Source organism: Mytilus galloprovincialis, chromosome 14 (genome assembly GCF_965363235.1).
Source record: "Mytilus galloprovincialis chromosome 14, xbMytGall1.hap1.1, whole genome shotgun sequence".
Classification (NCBI taxonomy): domain Eukaryota; kingdom Metazoa; phylum Mollusca; class Bivalvia; order Mytilida; family Mytilidae; genus Mytilus; species Mytilus galloprovincialis.
This window is the reverse complement of record NC_134851.1, coordinates 28,707,320-28,727,836: the sequence shown is the minus strand read 5'-3', so window position 1 is coordinate 28,727,836 and position 20,517 is coordinate 28,707,320. Positions and strand designations below refer to the sequence as shown.

The 20,517-nt window shown below is 33.4% G+C and overlaps 1 protein-coding gene across 1 annotated transcript; it reads left to right on the top strand.

Moving 5' to 3' along the window:
* The first annotated feature begins 38 nt into the window (after window positions 1-38).
* On the top strand, window positions 39-20,140 carry LOC143058536 (chitin synthase chs-2-like). The gene is made up of 16 exons (XM_076232038.1): window positions 39-130; window positions 3,575-3,694; window positions 4,519-4,909; window positions 6,228-7,180; window positions 8,501-8,600; window positions 9,284-9,399; window positions 9,925-10,016; window positions 10,337-10,445; window positions 11,005-11,158; window positions 11,782-11,989; window positions 12,531-12,731; window positions 14,392-14,789; window positions 15,320-15,484; window positions 16,181-16,392; window positions 17,340-17,524; window positions 17,827-20,140. The coding sequence occupies exons 2-16, from the start codon at window positions 3,612-3,614 to the stop codon at window positions 18,912-18,914; spliced, it is 4,455 nt and encodes a 1,484-aa protein (XP_076088153.1). The 5' UTR covers window positions 39-130; window positions 3,575-3,611; the 3' UTR covers window positions 18,915-20,140.
* Window positions 20,141-20,517: the final 377 nt, after the last annotated feature.

Here is a 20,517-nt window from a genome sequence, read left to right as displayed (position 1 = left end):
AACCCCGGATATATATTACATTATATTCGTAATGTGTGTGTAACCTTTCTACTTTTTGTTGTGTGTAATTGATGTTGCTATAGAAAACACAGACATGTTTTAGAATAAGACTTGGGGGAACGTCCTAGTAGTAAGTTAAACTTGTGTATTTTTTTTTATTATTATTTATATCATTATGTAAAATACTTTAAATGCAAAATGCAAATAAAAAAGAGGAGGTTATACAAATTTCCCCTGAATTTATTTCACGGTAAAACGTTTTTGAGTTTTAGCCACAATTTCATTAGAACTACTGAGTACTCAACATTTCTTGCTTGAATACCTGTGGACAACAGGAGAACCGCCCATCACTCTTAAAGTGAGCTGCGTAATGTGCGGACCAAGGGGTCTGGCCTCCTTTCGTGAGAATAGTTTGATTGATTATAAGAGAAGCCTGTTCGTAGCAGGTAGCTTCTTATATGGCAGTCAATGGACCCAATTATAAAAGTTCTGGATCCGGTCCACACTGGAAGTTGATGTGTAATTGATTTAGAAGACTTTTTAAAATCGTACAATATTACATTCTTTTTTTCAATTGTAACCAAATAAACGATTAATTGGTTCCAGAAATGGCATGTGACTTGGAGAGAGTTGTCTCATATGCACTCATGCCACATCTTCGTATGTCTAAACACTCTAGATTCGAATACAACATAACAAAACATAATATGGGGAATGTGTCATTAAGACAACAACCCGACTAAATAGCAAACAACAACCGAAGGCTACCAATGGGTCTTCAATACAACGAAAAACTCCCGCATCCGAAGTCGTACTTTAGCTAGCCCCTAAAAAAAATGTATACTAGTTCAGTGAAAATTGACCTCACACTAAATTCCGAAATATGTACAAGAAACAGCTCACAACATTAACCACATGTACCATAAGGTCATGGTTTTCTTTGACTGTGAATGCCTTTCAGTCGTCACACTAAATTAATTGGATTTTAGGTGTGTTCTGATTGATAATTTTGTCTTAGATCCATGAAATTTTATTAATTATTATTGGCTTGAATTAGCTGTCAGTAAATGTGATCACTATCAGATCAGTATACGTACTAAAAGTCTTTTTATTTTGGTGATGTACAAGTACCTGTCCACGTCCATATTTACCTTTGTTAGATGTACATTGTATATGTTAGTATTTCTGTTTGTATCCATTTGATGAGCCTTTTCCAACTGATTTGTATAGTTTGTTCGTATCGGTTATACTGTAGCATCACAGTCCCAGGTGAATGAGGGTCGGTGCCTTAAAACTAGTTTAACCCCGCCACATTCCGTATGTGCCTATTCCAAGTTAGGAACCTGTAATTCAGTGGTTGCTGTTTTACATTTTTTTCCCCTTCATTTGTTAAAAAGTCCATTAGTTTTTCTTGTTTATTTGTTTTACATTTGTTATGTTTTGGGCCTTTTATAGCTGACTATGCGGTTTGATGTTTGGTGAAGGCCGTACAATTTCTGCTTGTAATGGTCTGTTGTTGAGAATTGTCTCCTTAGTAAAAAATACCACATCTTTGTTTTATACCCTTCATTAATTGTTTGCTCCCAAAAGTGACACAAAAGTAAACTTTATACTAAAAACGATGTTCAACAAATGTGAAATATGTTTAGTTTTCTTTGATTTGGTACACGTTGACTGATAATTTCCGAAATTAAATATTAGTTATTTTTATAAGGATGTTTCTACCTCATATTATTAAAGTTGAACTTTGATTATTTCGTTGAATGTAACCGGGATGCATACCTTGGATATGGGCCTTGGTATTATTGACTATTCTGATATGCCCCATTTCTTTTAATATTCTTGCGCGTCAACTAAAGTTATTTATGAACATTTGGTGTAGGTTTATATGGATACAAATGCTGGTAGTCTTCAGAACCAAATGTATATACTAGTATTGATTTTTGAGAAAAATATTGACTATGACAGATAATTTATAGTTATTTATGAAATCTTATTTCCTAACTTACATTTGCTATCAATTCTTTTGATGTGTTGTCATTTTGATTTTTCCATTTGATTAGGGACTTTCCGTATTGAATTTTCCTTGGAGTTCAGTACTTTTGTGATTCTACTTTTCAGACAATACTACATGTATATAAGCTTTGGATTTCAAATATTTTGGCCACGAGCACCACTGAAGAGACATATATTGTCGAAATACGCATCTGGTGCAGGAAAAATTGGTACCGTTAATGTTATTGTATGTACGTGACATCATGTTTTAATAATTTTGTCCAGGATCATTTACTTTGATTACATAAAAAGATCAATGATACACTGTTTTATAGACATCTTATCAGTAGCAGTAGATGAATGAATAACATAACACCGCACGTCCATGTACATAGATATAGGAAGATATTTATGGTGTGAGTGCCAATGAGACAACTCTCCATAAAAGTAACAATTTATAAAAGTAAACCATTATAGGTCAATGTACGGCCTTTAACACGGAGCCTTGGTTCACACCGAACAAAAAGCTATAAAGGGCCCAAAAATACTAGTATATAGAATGTGTCAAAGAGACAACAAACCGACCATAGAAAGAACAACATCAGAAGGTCACCAACAGGTCTTCAATGTAGCGAGAAATTCCCGCACCCGGAGGCGTCCGTCGGCTGGCCCTAAACCATTCAAACGGGAAAACCAACGGTCTAATCTATATAAAGAAAAAGAGAAACGAGAAACACGTATAAATTACATAAACAAACAACAACTACTGTACATCAGATTCCTATACATAGTATACCTTAAAGTATGTATACAGGAAGAGCCCCCTCTCCAACCACCACCGCCACAAAAAAAAAGAACATGGTTCAAACGGTATGACCTAATAAAAGAAAATACAAGGGTACATCTATTTGATTCTGCAGGGTACATTTGTATATCATAAATATAACTCTTGGAGATGATGCCCTCACTCTTATAAGCCCCTGTAATCGATTATAGTGAAAAGGCTTTCACTCATACTATTATATAACAAAAATGCGGTCTCGTATTGTCAATGTAAACGTGCCTTTATTTGATCCTAGATTAATCTAACGTTTGGAAAGTCAAAGATACCCTTTGAACGTGTAAAAATCAATACTCCACAGTGTCTATAAATTATTTTATATTAAGTCTTGTCTTTTCTTTTGAAATACTTAATTCATTTTGATGTTTCCATGTCCAAAGTAACAATGTTGCTTATGTGTCTTTAAAGGAACCAGGATTTGTTATTTTAATATACTAAGTCTCGTTTTTTTAACTTTGAAAGCCCTTGATTCGATTTGACTTTTTATATCTACAAAGTAAAAATGTTTCTAGACAGTGTGTTTTAAAAAGAATCACATATTTTTATTTTATACTGTACAGATGTATCTAAGTAGCGTATTTACCTCTGAAACTCTTAATTCATTTGATTTATTTTTATGTACAAAGCAAGACTGTTTCTCTTGTGCCTTTAAGAGAATCAAGATATGTTATTTTCCACTGAGTCTCGGTATTACTTGTGAAACCTTTATCAAATATTTTTTATTTTTTGTTTGTACAGACTGATCGTGTGTTTCTAAAGAGAATCAGCTACACAGATGGAAGACCATATTACCCCACAGAAAGGAAGAATATCCAATGCGGACCAGTTTTTGTCAAAAGCCAAACCTAAAGAGGAAACGTAAGTTTTAACAAAACAAATTACTACATTCTACATTTGTATACATCTGGACATGTACTGTTTGCATTCGTAAATATTACTGACTTTGTCTTCAGTCTTTAACTTACAGTACCATATATTATATATAATAATTCACGTGATTGATTGTAATTCCTCATTAATTTTCGAACCAGTTTGCAATTTTGTAAACACAATGTGTAGGTTTAATAAAAAATGTCAATATAAAATGCTGCTTTCTTGGAGATGATGATGATGGACCAGTGTAGTAGTCCAGTGACGAATATCTCATACGTATAAATTTTAGATAATGGATTCTGGCAAATGCTTATGTAATTGAGAATAACCATGTGCTCTTCTTCTTCGTGCATACGGCTAGTAGAAATAAAACTGATCTGAGACCGGACATAGATGATTTTACAAAATAGAAAAATGGACTAAAAGTTCGGAATAAAGAGTTAAAAAAGTTAGAAAAATAGAGCATATTAATACAATCATATAGCGAAAACTTTTCTGCTAAAATTCAAAGAATAGAAATTAGGAAATAAAGAAATGCAAGACTCCCATTCGGGATTTTTGGGCCCTTCACATTATAGATTGCTGTTCGGTGGGAGCCAATGCTCCGTGTTGAAAACCTTGCTTTGACCTATAATGTATATATAAAAAAGAAGATGTGGTATGATTGCCAATGAGACAACTCTCCACAAGGGACTTGAATTGGATGGAGAATTGTTATATTGGAACTCAATCATATCTTGTAATATCTACTTCAGATATTAATCTAACATATACATTATGTACTAGTAATATCCTTTATATCATTGCAGACCAGCGCCACCGTTTATTCCTCCTCTGAAAGACACACAATGGACAAAAGAAAAAGTTCTGAAGATTGTGTTCGCTGCCTTTTTATTCCTTTTGATAACCGGAAGTGGACTGGTTTCCAGAATCACATTGCACATTCTCATATGGCATCTTCAACCACCAACAAGTACAACTGCGATTGCCTCATTTGGTGGTATTCTGGGGTCAAACTGTACCAAATGCACAACCGGAATTACATGTGTCACCTCGAAAGGGAGTGATACGGTTGACATTTCCTGGATTTGGGCACTATTTTTAGTCATAGTTGCGCCTTACTTTCTGACGTTTTTCTCTACACTGTTTAGAATCTGCTTCAAATCAAATAAGCAACTAGAATGGAAAGTTCTACTTGTAGTAGGTTTATAATTAATTAATTATCTTCCTACATGCAGGAAAATTCTGTCGGTGTAAATTTTAATGAGATATCTGTCAAGTAAACAAAGCAAACATTGGTGGCTTTCGGCTGTTGTCTACTCTGTGGTCGGGTTGTTGTCTCTTTGACACATTCCCCATTTCCATTCTTAATTTTATAGATTCCTCACTGATGTTTTAATAGACATGTAATTGTTATATCTTCTTATCCTACTGCATGTAACTTTTTTCTTAAAATGTTTGAAAGAATTGGTATTTTTATACGCCCGTCTAAGACAGGACGTATTATTGTATACCGTTGTCCGTCGTCCACACTTGGGACAATTACTAAAAAAGCGCTTCCCCTAACTTTTATAAAACTTTGTTGAATTATTGATATCTATTGACGTAAGTTCTCTTTCGATTTTTATAATTTCAGATTTTTCGTTCTATGTTATGAAGTTTTATCCTTAAAAAAGGGGGGATTTTCCAGTTTTTGGACAATCACTCATAAACACTTTCACAAAATTTTATAAATTGTTTATATCTGTTGACTAAATCTACCTTTCAAGGATTAAAACAAAATTAACGACTTTAGGTCAACCTATGGCCTTCAACAATGAGCAAATCCCATACCGTCAGCTAGCTATAAAAGACCCTGAAATGACAAATGTAAAACAATTCAAATGAGAAAGCTAACAGTCAATTAAATGTACAAAAAAATCATTTAAAGCATAAGACAAGCTAAAAGGGCAACGGGCGTACATGTACCATGCGCTCATAGCGCAGCTCCCTATTACATCATAATGATCATCACGTTGAAGTGTGTCGCCTACCTTATATAATGCGCGGTGTAATCGGTTTTAAAAAATGGCCGGACTTATTGAATGGAATTGAAATGCATTTTCTAGTTTATTTTACAGCTTTTCACGGTTTAAAAAGATAAAAATAAGAAGATGCGGTACTGAGACAACTCGCAAAAGGGACCAATTGACCTAAAAGTTATAGGTCACCGTATTTTTTTGGGGACAACGATTTATCTGCATTCAATCTGTATATGTACACATGGCACTTCTCTTCTTCCACAATCTTTGCAAATATCTTTTTGTTCTCAATCTCTTTACATATGTGGGTTACATTTGAGAGGAAGAGGGTTTACCCTCTTAGGTACAATCCATTTGAATTCAAACCTTGGTTAAAAATTGAAAACTATTTATGAACTGCACGTGATTAATTTAAGAGAGAAGCAATAAATTTCTACATATGAAATCATGATTCATCACGAGTACTTTCTTTTACTTTTTACAATGCTATATTTCAGGTGTTGTTAGTTGAAACAATCCATACTGTTGGTCTCTCCATGTTAGCCTTTGTAGTCTTACCATCGTTTGATCCAGCGTCGGCGTCCGTAGTGTATATGAGTGTAGCAGTCATACCAGCAGCGATTGACTTAATTGATACAGCGTCCGCGAGTCCAAATAAGGGAGAAGAATCCAAAATATTCACCAGAAATTCGAAACTAGCTTTTCTATTTTATCCACTTGTTGGCCTTATTTTTCAGTTAGTGGGAATTATATTGGTAGGGACTTACATAGAACAGAATCGGCTTATCGGAATGTATGTAGTTGGCAGTATCTTAGTTTCTATAAAGTACTGGGAAAACTTTATTTCATTAGAAGGGAACCAGTTTGCATCAATGCGCGAAATAAAACGCAAACACCAAGAAGGTCGCACGAAGATATCTTGTTTAACAAGCATGTGGAAAATCTGTTTAACGTTTGTGGCCGTTATCAGTATTTTTACTGCAGCAGCTAAAAATGCAAATTCGATGGATGTACTGAAAACAATGTTTGGCAATGGACAATCAGACTTGGAATTAACAAATAGAACAATTCAAATCGGAAATAACCAGTACTGTTATGACTATGTACCATATGTTGTGGCACTTATTAATATCATAGCTGACTATCTATGTTATAAGGCTGTAAAAAGTATATGTGTTATCAACTGCCAAAGACTTGGAGTTATGTTTTTGCTTTTTGTGTTGCCAGTAGCAACGGTTTTCGCGTTAGCTGGTTTAATGTTTAACCCGGAATTGTTGAAGTTTACGTCATGTGACGTTTTCTTCTCGAATTGGTGTATACAAACCCTAGATGGTCTCGAAGATAAATTCTACATGATGATTGGTGCATTTATAATGTTCTACTTGTCATTGATTCTGATTTGTAAACATGTTTTAAGAGTGAATGGTTTCAGACATGGCGAGACTTCACGGTAAGATTATCACATAAGAATTTTGTCAATGAATCAATAGAAAATGTTCCCTTTTTTCAATATTATAGATATTGGACTTTTGTGGACAGTTGACTCATGACAATCTTACCACATCTTGTTCTCTTTATATATAAAAAAAAAAACGACTGGGCAAAATGAACAAACTCAACCAAAACAACTAATTTTCTAAACTTGCACGTGTATTAAAGACACCGGTACCAGGAGAGTATTTGCTATGATTTAAATATAATCAGAAATTACATTTGTACTTTTATCAATCAGAACCATTAGGTCAATGAGATTGCTACATTCGATCTACCCAAGCAATGTCAATCAACTCTTAAACGCTTCGAAATTCCGTTGTACATGTAGATTAATGTCATTTTTGTAACATAGCACTTAAAACAAGATAAGTAAAAAAGCTACACAATGAATACAAGAAGATACAAGAAGATGTGGTATGAGTGCCAATATGAGACAACTCTCCATCCATGTCACTATTTGTACATTAAAGTAAACCACTGTATGCATGTATAATTTAATGTTTTAGACATGAAATCACTCATCCATAGCCCCATTGCTTTCTTTGTTTAATTCTGCAATTTTAAGCATTATAGGGTATATACTTTGTCTTAAGTACAAATAAGGTGGCTGTTATTTCATGTCCTAACTATTATACCTTATCCTGACGTTTGCTGAAAAAACCATACATTTCTACCTTTGAGAGAAAATTAGAGCGTTCTTGTTTCCGGAAGTCTGATAGTACACAGTCACACAGATACACTTCTGATCTGAACAGCAGAAAAAATGTGCCTTCATATTATAAATTTATGTACTTTTTAAGTATTCAAAAGAAACTTTTAACAAGAGTTCTGCCGTAATTACAAGTCGTCAAGCTTTTATTTGATACTAACAATATCCAAATATTTCACGTATTGACACAGATACGGGTGCCACATGTGGAGCAGGATCTGCTTACCCTTCCGGAGCACCTGAGATCACCCCTAGTTTTTGGTGGGGATCGTGTTGTTTATTCTTTAGTTTTCTACGTTGTGTCATGTGTACTATTGTTTGTCCTTTTCATTTTTAGCCATGACGTTGTCAGTTTATTTTCGATTTATGAGTTTGACTGTCCCTCTGGTATCGTTCGTCCCCCTCTTATACGGCAATACGAAGTAACAATTTTGTATCAGATATGTAATACTTTCTTGTCTGCTCTTTCAAATCAGGCCCGAATTAGTGTTTTTGTTTACATTAACATCTTTACATTAAGGATATTTGTATCTCTTTTCTACTTCACTGTATTATAATATTTTAAAGGATATTTGTATCCCCTTTCTACTGTGGTGTTTTTCTGGACATTTCGCTACTGCTGAATCGACGGAGGGAAGACAAAGAATACGACGCTATTTTGAATAAGGTACATGAAAATATTACGGTTTCATTTGATTTTCGGTTTATTATGTTAGTTCATCATGTTCATACTATATATGTATCAATCCCTTCACTGCCCAGATAAACAGATTTAATTAATCTGGCGCTTGACGGGAGCCTGTATGATTGTCTTCGGTTGCGGTCCATTCAGATGCGGTCCATTCACCAAGTTATATTTTTATTTGAATTTATTGCTGTCAAATTCAGGGGGTTGATTATCTTTTTTGCTACTTTGATATACGGTATGAGATGTTTGCATTTTTAAAGGCTGTAGGGTATCTCGATGTTTAGCCCTTTGGTTTTTAGATTGTATTACTATGAATAAAAGTTGTATAATTGGCAATCATTATTTTCACATTTCTTTATTTATATTTCATTATAATAAATACGAAAGTGAAGTTGCATTCTAACACGAAATTTATATTAAATATAAACCGTATAAATAAACCGTTGATCCTCATTTTAAAAACGTAGAAATAATGTCTGTTTTGCTGGGTAACGTTTTAAACATGTTAAAATACGATATAGACATGTTCAAATGATGTTGAGTATTGTATTGTGTATTGAATTCCCAATTATGTCGTGTGAATACGATCATATTTACTTATAATTTACACAAAGAACAAAATAACAAATACATTCTAAAATCGATAACACGTACTGTTGCAGACAGAAGAAAGCATACCCACAAGAAGTTCTGGTCGGAAGATGTTATATGCTTGTTGTGCAACGATGTGGCATGAAACAGAAAACGAGATGAAACAAATATTAAAGTCTGTTTTCAGGTGAGCAAATATGCTTAATACCAACATGCAAACAAGCATGCACACCAAAAAGATAACTAGATATAGGGGCTTTATGTGTCTATGTTTAACTTGGTGGATGTTTAAGACTAGACTGAGTGTAAGTCGCCGGTCAATTCATGATGTATTTTTCTTTCTTTTCTACTTCATTTGGCTCGTCTCCCTTTGGACGGCATATGTGACTATATTCGGCGCACTTCGGCAGTTATATGTACAACGTTCGATGTAGGATGTATGAATCTGCCGACTTTTGTCGATTGGTTTCAAAAGTATCTCGATATGGCCCTGACTTCATAGCATATCATACCTGCAATATTCCTTCGTCTTTTTTCTAACAAGCTTACCTCAATTCAGTGGTATTTATTTACGCGATGTAAATTCGTTCCGTATCTAAATGTATGATCAAGATTATACGTTCGAACATATAAAAAATAAACATACGACACTTATCTCTTATGAGTTTGAATTCCCTCTGGTATCTTTCGACTCTCTTTTACATATTTTTAGGTTGGACATGAGACAATATAAGAATAATCTTATAGCTGAAAAAATTCAAGGAGAGGATGACGAAAATGACATTGAAACCTTTGATCTTGAAGGTAAATAACAATAACTTTATTACTTCAGATTCCGTTCAGAGTCGGATGAAAATGCGTCCACCATCTTGGTTTCTCAAACGAGTAAGAGAGAACAATATGACAACGATAGCTACATTTAGTAATAAAACATAATTTTATGCAGTGATACTTTATATATTGATTACTCTTCTTTGATTAGCATTGAAGATTTAATTTTGTCACTAATCCTAAAGGTTCCATTCGGAACCCTATCGTCTGTTTCGTCTATCAAGGTCCGTTTCAGATATGCAAAATAACGTGCAATTAGAATGTCAACTCTTAAAACAGTATTTTCATTTTAGCCCAAGTTTTCTTTGATGATGCGTTTGAACCATTAAAAGATGGAGAGAAATTCCCGTATGTGAATGAGTATGTGAAAACGTTTACAAACGTCATTGAGGAGGCTGGCAGGTACGGATTCATACTATAGTGTCATAATATTATATCTTACAAAAAAATAAAAAAAAACATGCACGAACATGAAAATTTCATGACACAAAGTATCATGAACAAAACCCAATGCATAGGAACGAACTTTTTTCTTGCTGCTCTTCATTTCCAAGTTGAGACGTAAGGTTCAGCAGAAAAAAAACCAACACATGACTGCAACGTCAAGAGAATTCATGGAACTGGATTAATTTTCATTTATCAAACACTGCCATTTTTATCCTAGTATGTTAAAAAATGTATAGCTCATAGCTCTATAGTTTGCATTCGTTTTATTTTTGTTTTCTTGAATGAATTAGCCTTTGATGGCTGGTGTGTTCAATTATTGTAAATTTCTATAACAGGAAAAGCAGACATTACAAAAAAGGGAACTATGGGAAAGTGCAAACAGTAGGCGTGGCAATACATTTTGTATAAAGATGTAACATACAGAAATAGATGCCCAAAAATATTATTTTACTCATTATTGAGAAGTTAAACAATAAAAAATAAAGTACTATTTCATAAATTATTGTTATTTTAGCATTGTTCACGGTAAAAGAATTAGCGTCCCGCCTGGTGAAATGTATCGAACTCCATATGGAGGCAGGCTTCATTATGAACTTCCGGGAGGAAATGAATTAATAATACATCTCAAGGATAAAACTAAAATTCGACATAAGAAAAGATGGAGTCAGGTATGTAATAGTTTGAAATAGATAAATAATTTTCAAGCTTTACAAAATGAACTTGAGATGGGTAATTGCAGCTTTTAATGACTAACACTTACTGTCTAAATAAAATCAACATAACATATACGGTACCAATCTTGTTGCACAAGATGCGGATTTCGACAATATTTGAATGCACAAAACCTTACAGAACCGTTCAAGAACTTATACAAATAGTTTACATTGTCATTTCGGGGCCTTTCATAGCTGACTATGCGGTATGGGCTTTGCTCATTGTTGACGGCCATACGGTGACATGTAGTTGTTTATAATTTCTTTGTCATTTGGTCTCTTATGGAGAGTTGTCTCATTAGCAATCATACCACATCTTCTTTTTATATTAACAACGCCTTGACTTAAAAAGAAAAACGACAAACAGACAAAAAGAAGTGAACAAAACACAACATAGAAAACTGAAGACTAAGCAAGACGATTCGATTAGAAATTCAAAATTTAAACAATAAGCTTTATATACGTATTGAATGACGATCATTAATTTAGATGATTCCGCATATATATGTATTCAAACTTTCTAACACATTGTACAAAACAGTAACATTACAATTAAGTACTTATCGAATTTCCCGTAGGTCATGTATATGTTTTACATACTGCAATGGAAACTGGAGCGCGAGTTCAAAAAAGAGGACTTACAAATAGCAGCAGAGAATACATACATCTTAGCACTTGATGGCGACGTAGACTTTGAACCGGAAGCTGTGCTTAGTTTGATGAGGCGTATGAATAAATCAAAGATTGTAGGAGCTGCATGTGGAAGAATTCATCCAATAGGAACAGGTACATTGTAAATGAGAACATCGGAACCCATGAATCGTAACGAATATTTTCCCACAAGAAAGTAAATGTATATGTAGACGTTCTGAACTACAAAACAGTTTAACGCCGCCACATATTTGCGCCTGTCTCAAGTTAAGGGCCTCTGGTGTTTGTTTGTCTTGTATCATTTTTGATTTGTATTCAACTATAGATTTTAGAATTTAGTATGATTTTAACAATTAAATATTAGCAGTTTTCTGGAAAGAAGATTTACCAGTCTGCTTCTAGATTGAAGAGACCTCATTTTAGAAATAAAACCAAAAGTAATTTTAATGTAGACACAAAATTACGTATTCTAATTATAAAATCAGCTTCTTAAAACAAAACAATCGTACGAAACATTGAACCCGTAACGTGAAACATTTAAAAAAAAATATTAGCAGTACTGCGTTGCTTCGTGATGTATTTAGGATATGAAATTGAATCCAATTTATACACAAGTGATAATATTATAAAGTGCATTGTATACAAAGGTTAGAGATTATCTCATTCTATGTATCAGGACCAATGGTATGGTATCAAAAGTTTGAATATGCAATTAGTCATTGGCTACAAAAAGCAACAGAACATGTGATTGGCTGTGTATTGTGTAGTCCTGGATGTTTCAGCCTTTTTCGTGGATCCGCTATTTTACATGCAGATGTATTGGAGACATACACGACTGTACCAACAGAAGCTCAACATGTTGTGCAATATGATCAAGGTACATGTACATTTGTACTTGGGTAGACGGTATAACTTTATGTAAGACAGACTCCATATGATGAATATTAATGAGATGCATAAAAATAACATTGATGTGACAGCAATATAAAAATAGCATTATCTTGAAGACGCATCTGGAGTTCAACTTCGACCTCACAACCTAAAAGCCCAAAAAGTGCATGGCAAACTCTTGAATGTTCGACTAATTGACTAGATTTCAAGCATACTTTTTGGTTTGATGTATAGTGTAGGTCAATGAGACAAGAAGTCAGCAACAACAACAACAAAAACCACACATAAACGGAAACGTCCATGTACAGTTTTCATCCGTAGACATGCGTCATCACAGTCAATATGTCAAGCTTTTGGCTACATGTATGTGGGACTGGTCCTCCAAAAAATATTTGTGAATTCATTTTGTACATAAAACAGAGATGCGGTCAACACCAATTCTAAAAATGTTTTACAACATTGATATACGTACAGTAGTACTTGCAACGGTAAAAAGATATTTGATGAAATTCACGTGTTAAATCTTTCCAAACAATTAATATTAAATACTAGTAACAGCTGATGTGAAGCCTTTTTAACACCCTGTCTTTGATAGAGCCATGCAAAAAGCTTATTAGTGGGTCCACATGACATGTCAACCAAATGTAATGAAATTTTGCACATATGTTAAGGTAGCCAAAAGAAAAAAAAATCATCTTTAAAATTTGATCTGATGCGATTTATAGACTTTGCAGCGCCATCTACTGGAAAATGCATAAGTTACAAAAAATCCCACTAAAATTTCTCATTTCTGTCGCCCTAAATATGCCAAATATGGTTAATTGCAGCTGATATTTGAATTGATTTATACAACAAGCATCATTTGTCCTTCAAAATTCCACATACTGTAATAGTTTGAATGTCCCTATATTTCTGTGCCTTTGGGTATAAAAAGTGCCTTTTTGGCATTTTTTTTTTAATTCCTGAAAAGACCACCAAAATGACTTGAAATCTTATAAAGTACTTCGATTTTTTTTAATATATTAAATATTTATTTAAAGATTAGCATTTGTGCTTTACTGTTTTAGATTTTTGAGCTGGGGTCTCTAACACTGTTACCATGGCAACCGATTTAAAATCTGTGGTTTTCACATGTTTTTCTCGATAATTCATGTATTTAAACATGCAAACTGATAACAACTTGATGTTATTTTATCCTTAAAATTATGAAAATGTTTATTTCATTTGATTACAACTTCAGAACTTTTTCATCATGCTTGAGAGGTCTTGTTAATTAAAAAAATCACACAAAAAAAGATGTAAAATGAAGTTTAAATTTTCACATTTGGTTATTTTTCTCGTTTTATTTCATTTTTAAAAGGTCTGATATTGATTCATTTGGTTACGCATTTGTTTGTTGTGTGTGTGTACACACAAAGTGTATACTAGAAATTAAAAAAGATCAAATCGAAAAATACCATAAGCCTACACTAGCTTCGGTTACAATCAAAAGGATCTACACAATATTTAGCATCGCCAACGTCTTTTTAAGAAATATCACTAAGATCTTAAAACGCACTTATCACATAGGTTCCATCTTTGAACTCATACATCTAAAAACAGATAACTAAAAATTGATTTCACTTCGCCGTTTCTATTGCATGTAGGTGAGGATAGATGGCTTTGCACACTTTTGTTAAAAGAAGGTTGGAGAGTTGAATACTGCGCAGAATCGGACGCTTATACATTTGCACCAGAAGGTTTTTATGAGTTTTACAATCAACGTCGACGTTGGTCACCTTCAACCATGGCAAATATATTGGACCTGATCGTCGACTGGAAGAATGTAACTGAGAAAAACGAAAACATCTCTTTCCTGTATATAGCGTACCATGTTTTCCTCTTTATATCTACGCTATTAACTCCGGGAACAATATTCATGCTTGTACTAGGCGCTATAATTGTCGGGTTTGAGGCTATCCCACCATGGCTCTCACTTATTCTGAACCTGGTACCAGTTGGTGTATTTCTACTGATGTGTCTGTATGCATCGACTCAGAGACAGGTTTGTGCAAATAGACTTCGCAATAACTACATAATACAGTACACTTAAGTAAGGGAATATAATTAAATAAACAACAGTTCAGTTTGCATTCACTATTTATTGGTATTTAATATAGTACATTGAATCTCCTTCTGTATGTTAAACTATACAGGCATGCATGTCATCTTACAATTACTCGTGCAGAAACGGAGCTTCTGAAAATCAGCTATTTGACGATGATGCATGTAAGAATAAGACTTTCATTTGATAGATAATTTACATTAATTTTATGTTACATGTAAAAAATACTTAACAAATAATGTTGAATTAAATTTTACAATAAAGTAGTATAAGTCTTTCACATATTTGTTAAAAAAATCTGTAAGCTCTAGTAAAAGCATTGAAAAGATCGTGCAACATTCAATCTAATTAAAATATTGATCTCTGATATCAGAGATCAATATTTTAGCTCATATGTAGTATAACGTAATCAGAGATCAATATTTTAATTAGATAGTGCAACATTTAAAATTTGGTTTATTATTTTACAGCTTCAGTTTGCTGCTATTTTATCCTGCATATATTCCATCGTCATGGCGATTGTTTTGATTGGTGTAATCAGAGACGCTATAAACGACGGTTTGTGTTCAGTGACTACCATCTTTATAATGTTTGTCGCAGGCGTTTTTGTTATTTCGGCTATTTTGCACCCTCAGGTATTTATTTACTTCTAGTACTGGTCTTTGTTGTTACATTTTATATAGACGATATTGGTGTTTTGACCCGACATAAAACAATACACGTAGAAAGATAAGGTTTAGATTCGCACCGAATCATTATATGATCGTTATTTTGTCAAGGCACAACACTATATAGTGCGGTCTTCATACAAAAACTTATCAACAAGTATACAAACTTTATCAAGTTTAAGGGTATATTTTCCGCCTGTGAACATTTTGTTTTAGTAAATGAATAATGAATTGTTTTCGTCCAGTGGCGAATATCTCATTCTTACATGACGACTACATATAGAGATGATATGAATATATACCCTACAATGTAATGGACGGGTAAATTTTTGACCAGATTTTAATGTACCAGTTCACACTGTTATAGTTATCGCTTACATGGGTGTCCTTATTTCTAGACACAGACAACGACATCATTGTCGGTTCTTCCAAATAAAATTCGAAGACTTACAAATGTATGAGGAAAGAAACAGGGTAGGAGTTGAAATTATTAAAATATAGGCACAAAATGGTTTAATAGGAACTACAGCAATGAAAGAAGTGTTCACATCATACGAAAGCTACTCAAAAAGACGGATTGAATAACGAATACAAAGATTAATTTAATTGAATATAATTTAGTTCATGTTCTACATTTTGTAAGTCCTTTTCTTCTATTTTCAGGAATTTCTTTGTTTAATACCAGGACTACTCTATTTTCTCGCTATACCGTCAATGTGCATGCTAATGTTTCTGTATTCCATTGGGAACCTACATGTGGTATCATGGGGTACCAGAGAAACTAAGCAGGAACCTGATACCAAAACCCAGAAGGCAAATCAAACTCCAGAAAATGATGAAAAGGGTTATTTCTGTTCGTTAGGTAGTTTTTGTAGGTGAGATTGCAATCACTATTATAAAGGCTGTTTCAAAAAGTCGTAAATGGTACCCTGGCAAGGCACTTAAATTTCTTAAATTAGATGGACTTCACTTGCGATTTGTGAAGCATGAAAGGCTAGTGAATCTCCAAAATTGCTTCTTTAACCCTGTAATCAAATAAGCCCCAAAGTATCCGCTTAGTTCAATGGAATTATCTGGAACTATCGGTCCAGCAGCTGGAGTAATAAATAAAATGCTGTAATAGCTTTGTTGATTTAATATGATATAAATTACAGTGCAGACAATACCTGCTACTGCAATTAACAAGTTAAACTTGGAACTGCAAAATTTGATAAGCAATTGCATGTTTAGGGTTATCAAATTCAAGATTATATTAGGCAATCAACAATCAACCGATCAATGCAATGGAACTATATTTATTGTTTTAAGTTAACGTATTGTGGTGTGGTGGGGGAATTTTAGAAATATCAAATTCAATAACAAAATTGCTTGACAATTGTGATTTATGTACGGGTGCAGTATTTGGGGGGGGGGGGTAGAAGTGGAGGGGGTAGTAGAGGGACTTTTTGTTTTTGTTACTAATGTCCATGAAATCTGATCCCATTGACCCCTAAAAAACATAACATTACGGAAACGTACTCTAAGAGGTGCGATCTCTAAATAAAATAATGAGTTTCAACAGCACATTTTACGTGCATGTATTCTAAGATATATTTCATATTTGTTCTCTATATATGATAGCTCACAGACGATAACAAACATTGAATAACTGTTATGCGACCTGATGAATATTTTGAACAAGGTACTTTCAGATTTGCATACTTTAATGTGCCAATTTATGCTCTTTTATGGTTATTTTTATTCAAACTGCGATGCTGACAATATGGTCCAAGTTGACGTCTATACCAATATAATTAAAAGACTGCGTTTGTTTTTGTTCTAGCTGTATTGTCTGTCCTACCAATAATTATACACAACAAGATTTTCTGTATAACAACATGTTGAACAAGATGAAAAAAATGATGAACATGGAGAATCGTGACAGTGTGTCAGAGGTTAGCCAAGATCAAACTTTTCTAAAACAAACACATAGAGAAACCGATGAAATTCAGAATGAAGAGAATGCAGGTAAAACTATACTAGTTTTGTCAGATTTCTAATTTGAATGGTTATATGAATGATTTATTATAAATGTACTACTAAATACTTTCTAAAATACAAAATGTATGTGCCATGTATATATTTACATGTAGTCTAAAACTCATTTCTTAAGACGAAAATCTGCAGACAATGCTCTCATCCAAACTTTACTAAATTAAACAGGTACATTCTTTCTTGTCTTTTTTCCATATACTACTGTATATTTAACATTGATTTTTTTAAATTATTTTTTTTTAATTTAAATTACATATTTTTTAATATTCATACAGATACAGAAAATAAGGGTGAAGAAGTCAAAATACGGCCAACAGATGTAAACCAAACCAAGAACAATGATGAATATTGCCTCGATAAAAAATATCCAGAAATTGAAAAGAAAGAAAGAAAATTTTGGAAAAAGACTATCAAACAATATCTAAAACCATTAGAGAAAAATCCTCAGAAAGAAAAAGCAATTGAGCAAGATTTAATTGAGTTACGGAACAAAGTTTGCCTTTTCGTATTTTTATTGAATGCCATACTTGTCACTGTTATGTTTGGCTTGACACAAGTCAACACGTTCAAGAATTCCCTCACGATTTACTTCCCCTGCGATGGCAAAAGCGCTACGATCGTTCCGATTGCTGTGTTATTCGCTGTAGTATTTGGATTGCTTTTATTACTTCAGTTTCTCTGTATGCTGTATCATAGATTTTCTACGCTAGTTCATATAGCTGCGAGTACGAATATCAAAGACAGCCAAAAAACTAAAAACACAAACTTCCATAATCAAATGGCCGATTTGATGACGAAATCTGTGATCGATCCACTACAACAACAACAAGCAATGAGTTCAGACAAAGATAGAACTCTCTTGGATAAAAATAGGTCCATGATGATGAGTTTTACCGAACGAAACAAAACAAAGTTCGCGCATCTAAGTGATGTAGTCGACGAAAACCAGAAAATTTTACGCCAAGTAGTCACGGAAAACCAGAAAAAGTTAAGCCTAGGAATAGATAAAAAGAAGTTTGGGGATTATTATATAAAAAATAAGGACTCAGAGGTTTCACAAAAAGTTCTTAACAGATGGACAAGCTTTTCAAAATCTAAACCCAAACCTAGGAACGAGGCCGATGCTAATATCATAAACGAAGAAAGCACGGACCAAATTGACCTTGAAAAACAACAACAAATATCAAATGACAAAATGTTTGAAAAGAGAAGGAGACCTGGAAACAAAGTTACGGCTGGTGTCAGAGAAAAGAGTCTACATGTTGTTTCGTTATCTAGTAGTGATGAAGATAACGTAGACAGACCTTCTAAAAGAAATCCCCGCAAAGTGAAAATTCCGAAAGGAACCGATGAAAAAGTTTGAAAATCGTTTTAAACATGCTATAGCACATGTACAACTCTATGGTAATTTGTCGGCTATATCCGTATAATGTATAGAATGTTGAAGATTTTTTTGCTAACAATATGTGTTTAATATCTATTATCATGGTTATTATTATAAAAAGACCTTTTGGTATGACTCCAATTGTGTAATTCTGATGTTAAAGAGTTGCAATTTAAGTTATTTTCCTTAGAATGTTTTTTTTGTACTCATGTGTAATGATGTCTTCTGATTGTAAACCTCCGGTTACTCTGCTACTCTCAATTTCGACCGAGTTGTGTCGAATGATTGTTTGTTGTCGATTTATTGCACTTTGAAGATGTGTTTCAGTTTGAGTTATTTCCCTTAGAGTGTTTATTGCTTTTTGTACACATAGACATAGGAAGATGTGGCATGAGTGCCAATGAGACAACTCTCCATCTAAATAATTTATAAAAGTAAACCATTATAGGTCAAGGTACAGCCTTCAACACGGAGCCTTGGCTCACATCGAACAACGAGCTATAAAGGGCCCCAAAAATTACTAGACGTGTAAAACCATTCAAACGGAAAAACCAACGGTCTAATCTAACAAAAAAACGAAAAACGAAAAACACGTATACATTGCTTAAACAAACGACAACTAATGTACATCAGATTCCTGACTAAAGACAGTGCAAACATTTGCATCGGGATTTAACGTTTGAATGGTACCAAACCTTCTCCCTTTTCTGAAACAATAGTATTACATCACATGCATATTATAATTAATTTGTTTTAAATTTTGCCTGTTGCCAATTACAAGAAGGGGTTTGTCAGAAGATTATACCATATATTGGCGATGATCAGTTTTTTCTTAATCTTCACATTTTGTGAAAAGGGGTGAAAAATGAGTAGGGGGTAATTTTATCTGAAAAACTGACAAATCGAATGCTTGGATAGAGATGAAGGTTTTAAACAATTCAGATCTGTATGTAGATTTGTTTGGATCTTTTTTGTGCATTCCTTCAAAAAGATTTATTCAGTAGTCTGAGTACAAAATGTGTGCTCGAAACACCAAATCCAGTATTTTGATTGGATGATTTCTGAGTCTGAATACGATAACCGTAAATGTGTTCATGACTTGTAGGCCCGTTACCAACAGAAAAGAAAAAGGCATTTCGAATAGTTAAAATTCATAAACAAGTAAACCTTGACTTAAATACTAAAATGTCATTGTAACGCACATGTATATAATTATATTTACTGGATATAATGTTATATTTCTTGCATTTGTGAAATGGATCAAATTACAATATATAAACTGTTATTTTCTTGTGTTTTTATACAATTTCAGTATTGATAATCTTTTTTATAATATATAAATTATGATCTAATTGTATTCTCGTGTGCTATGAGAATGAAAAGTTAATAAATATCATTGTTAGTTGTCTTTATGTTTGCAAAATACATCTGAAACCGACTAAACGTAAATGTATGTTGAACGGTTTTTTCTCATTGTTAAAGGCTGTGTGGTTGCCTATAATTAATTACATGTACATCCACTTCATTTTTTATTTTGGTGAATACATGTAAATGTAGTTGTCTAACTTGCAACCATACCACA

Bases quoted from the DNA above. Each gene is read 5' to 3' on its own strand.
- LOC143058536 (XM_076232038.1), top strand. From the start codon at position 3,612: ATGGAAGACCATATTACCCCACAGAAAGGAAGAATATCCAATGCGGAC. The intron at 10,446-11,004 runs GTACGGATTCAT...TTGTTATTTTAG, and splicing joins GTCATTGAGGAGGCTGGCAG to CATTGTTCACGGTAAAAGAA. The intron at 11,159-11,781 runs GTATGTAATAGT...AATTTCCCGTAG, and splicing joins ATAAGAAAAGATGGAGTCAG to GTCATGTATATGTTTTACAT.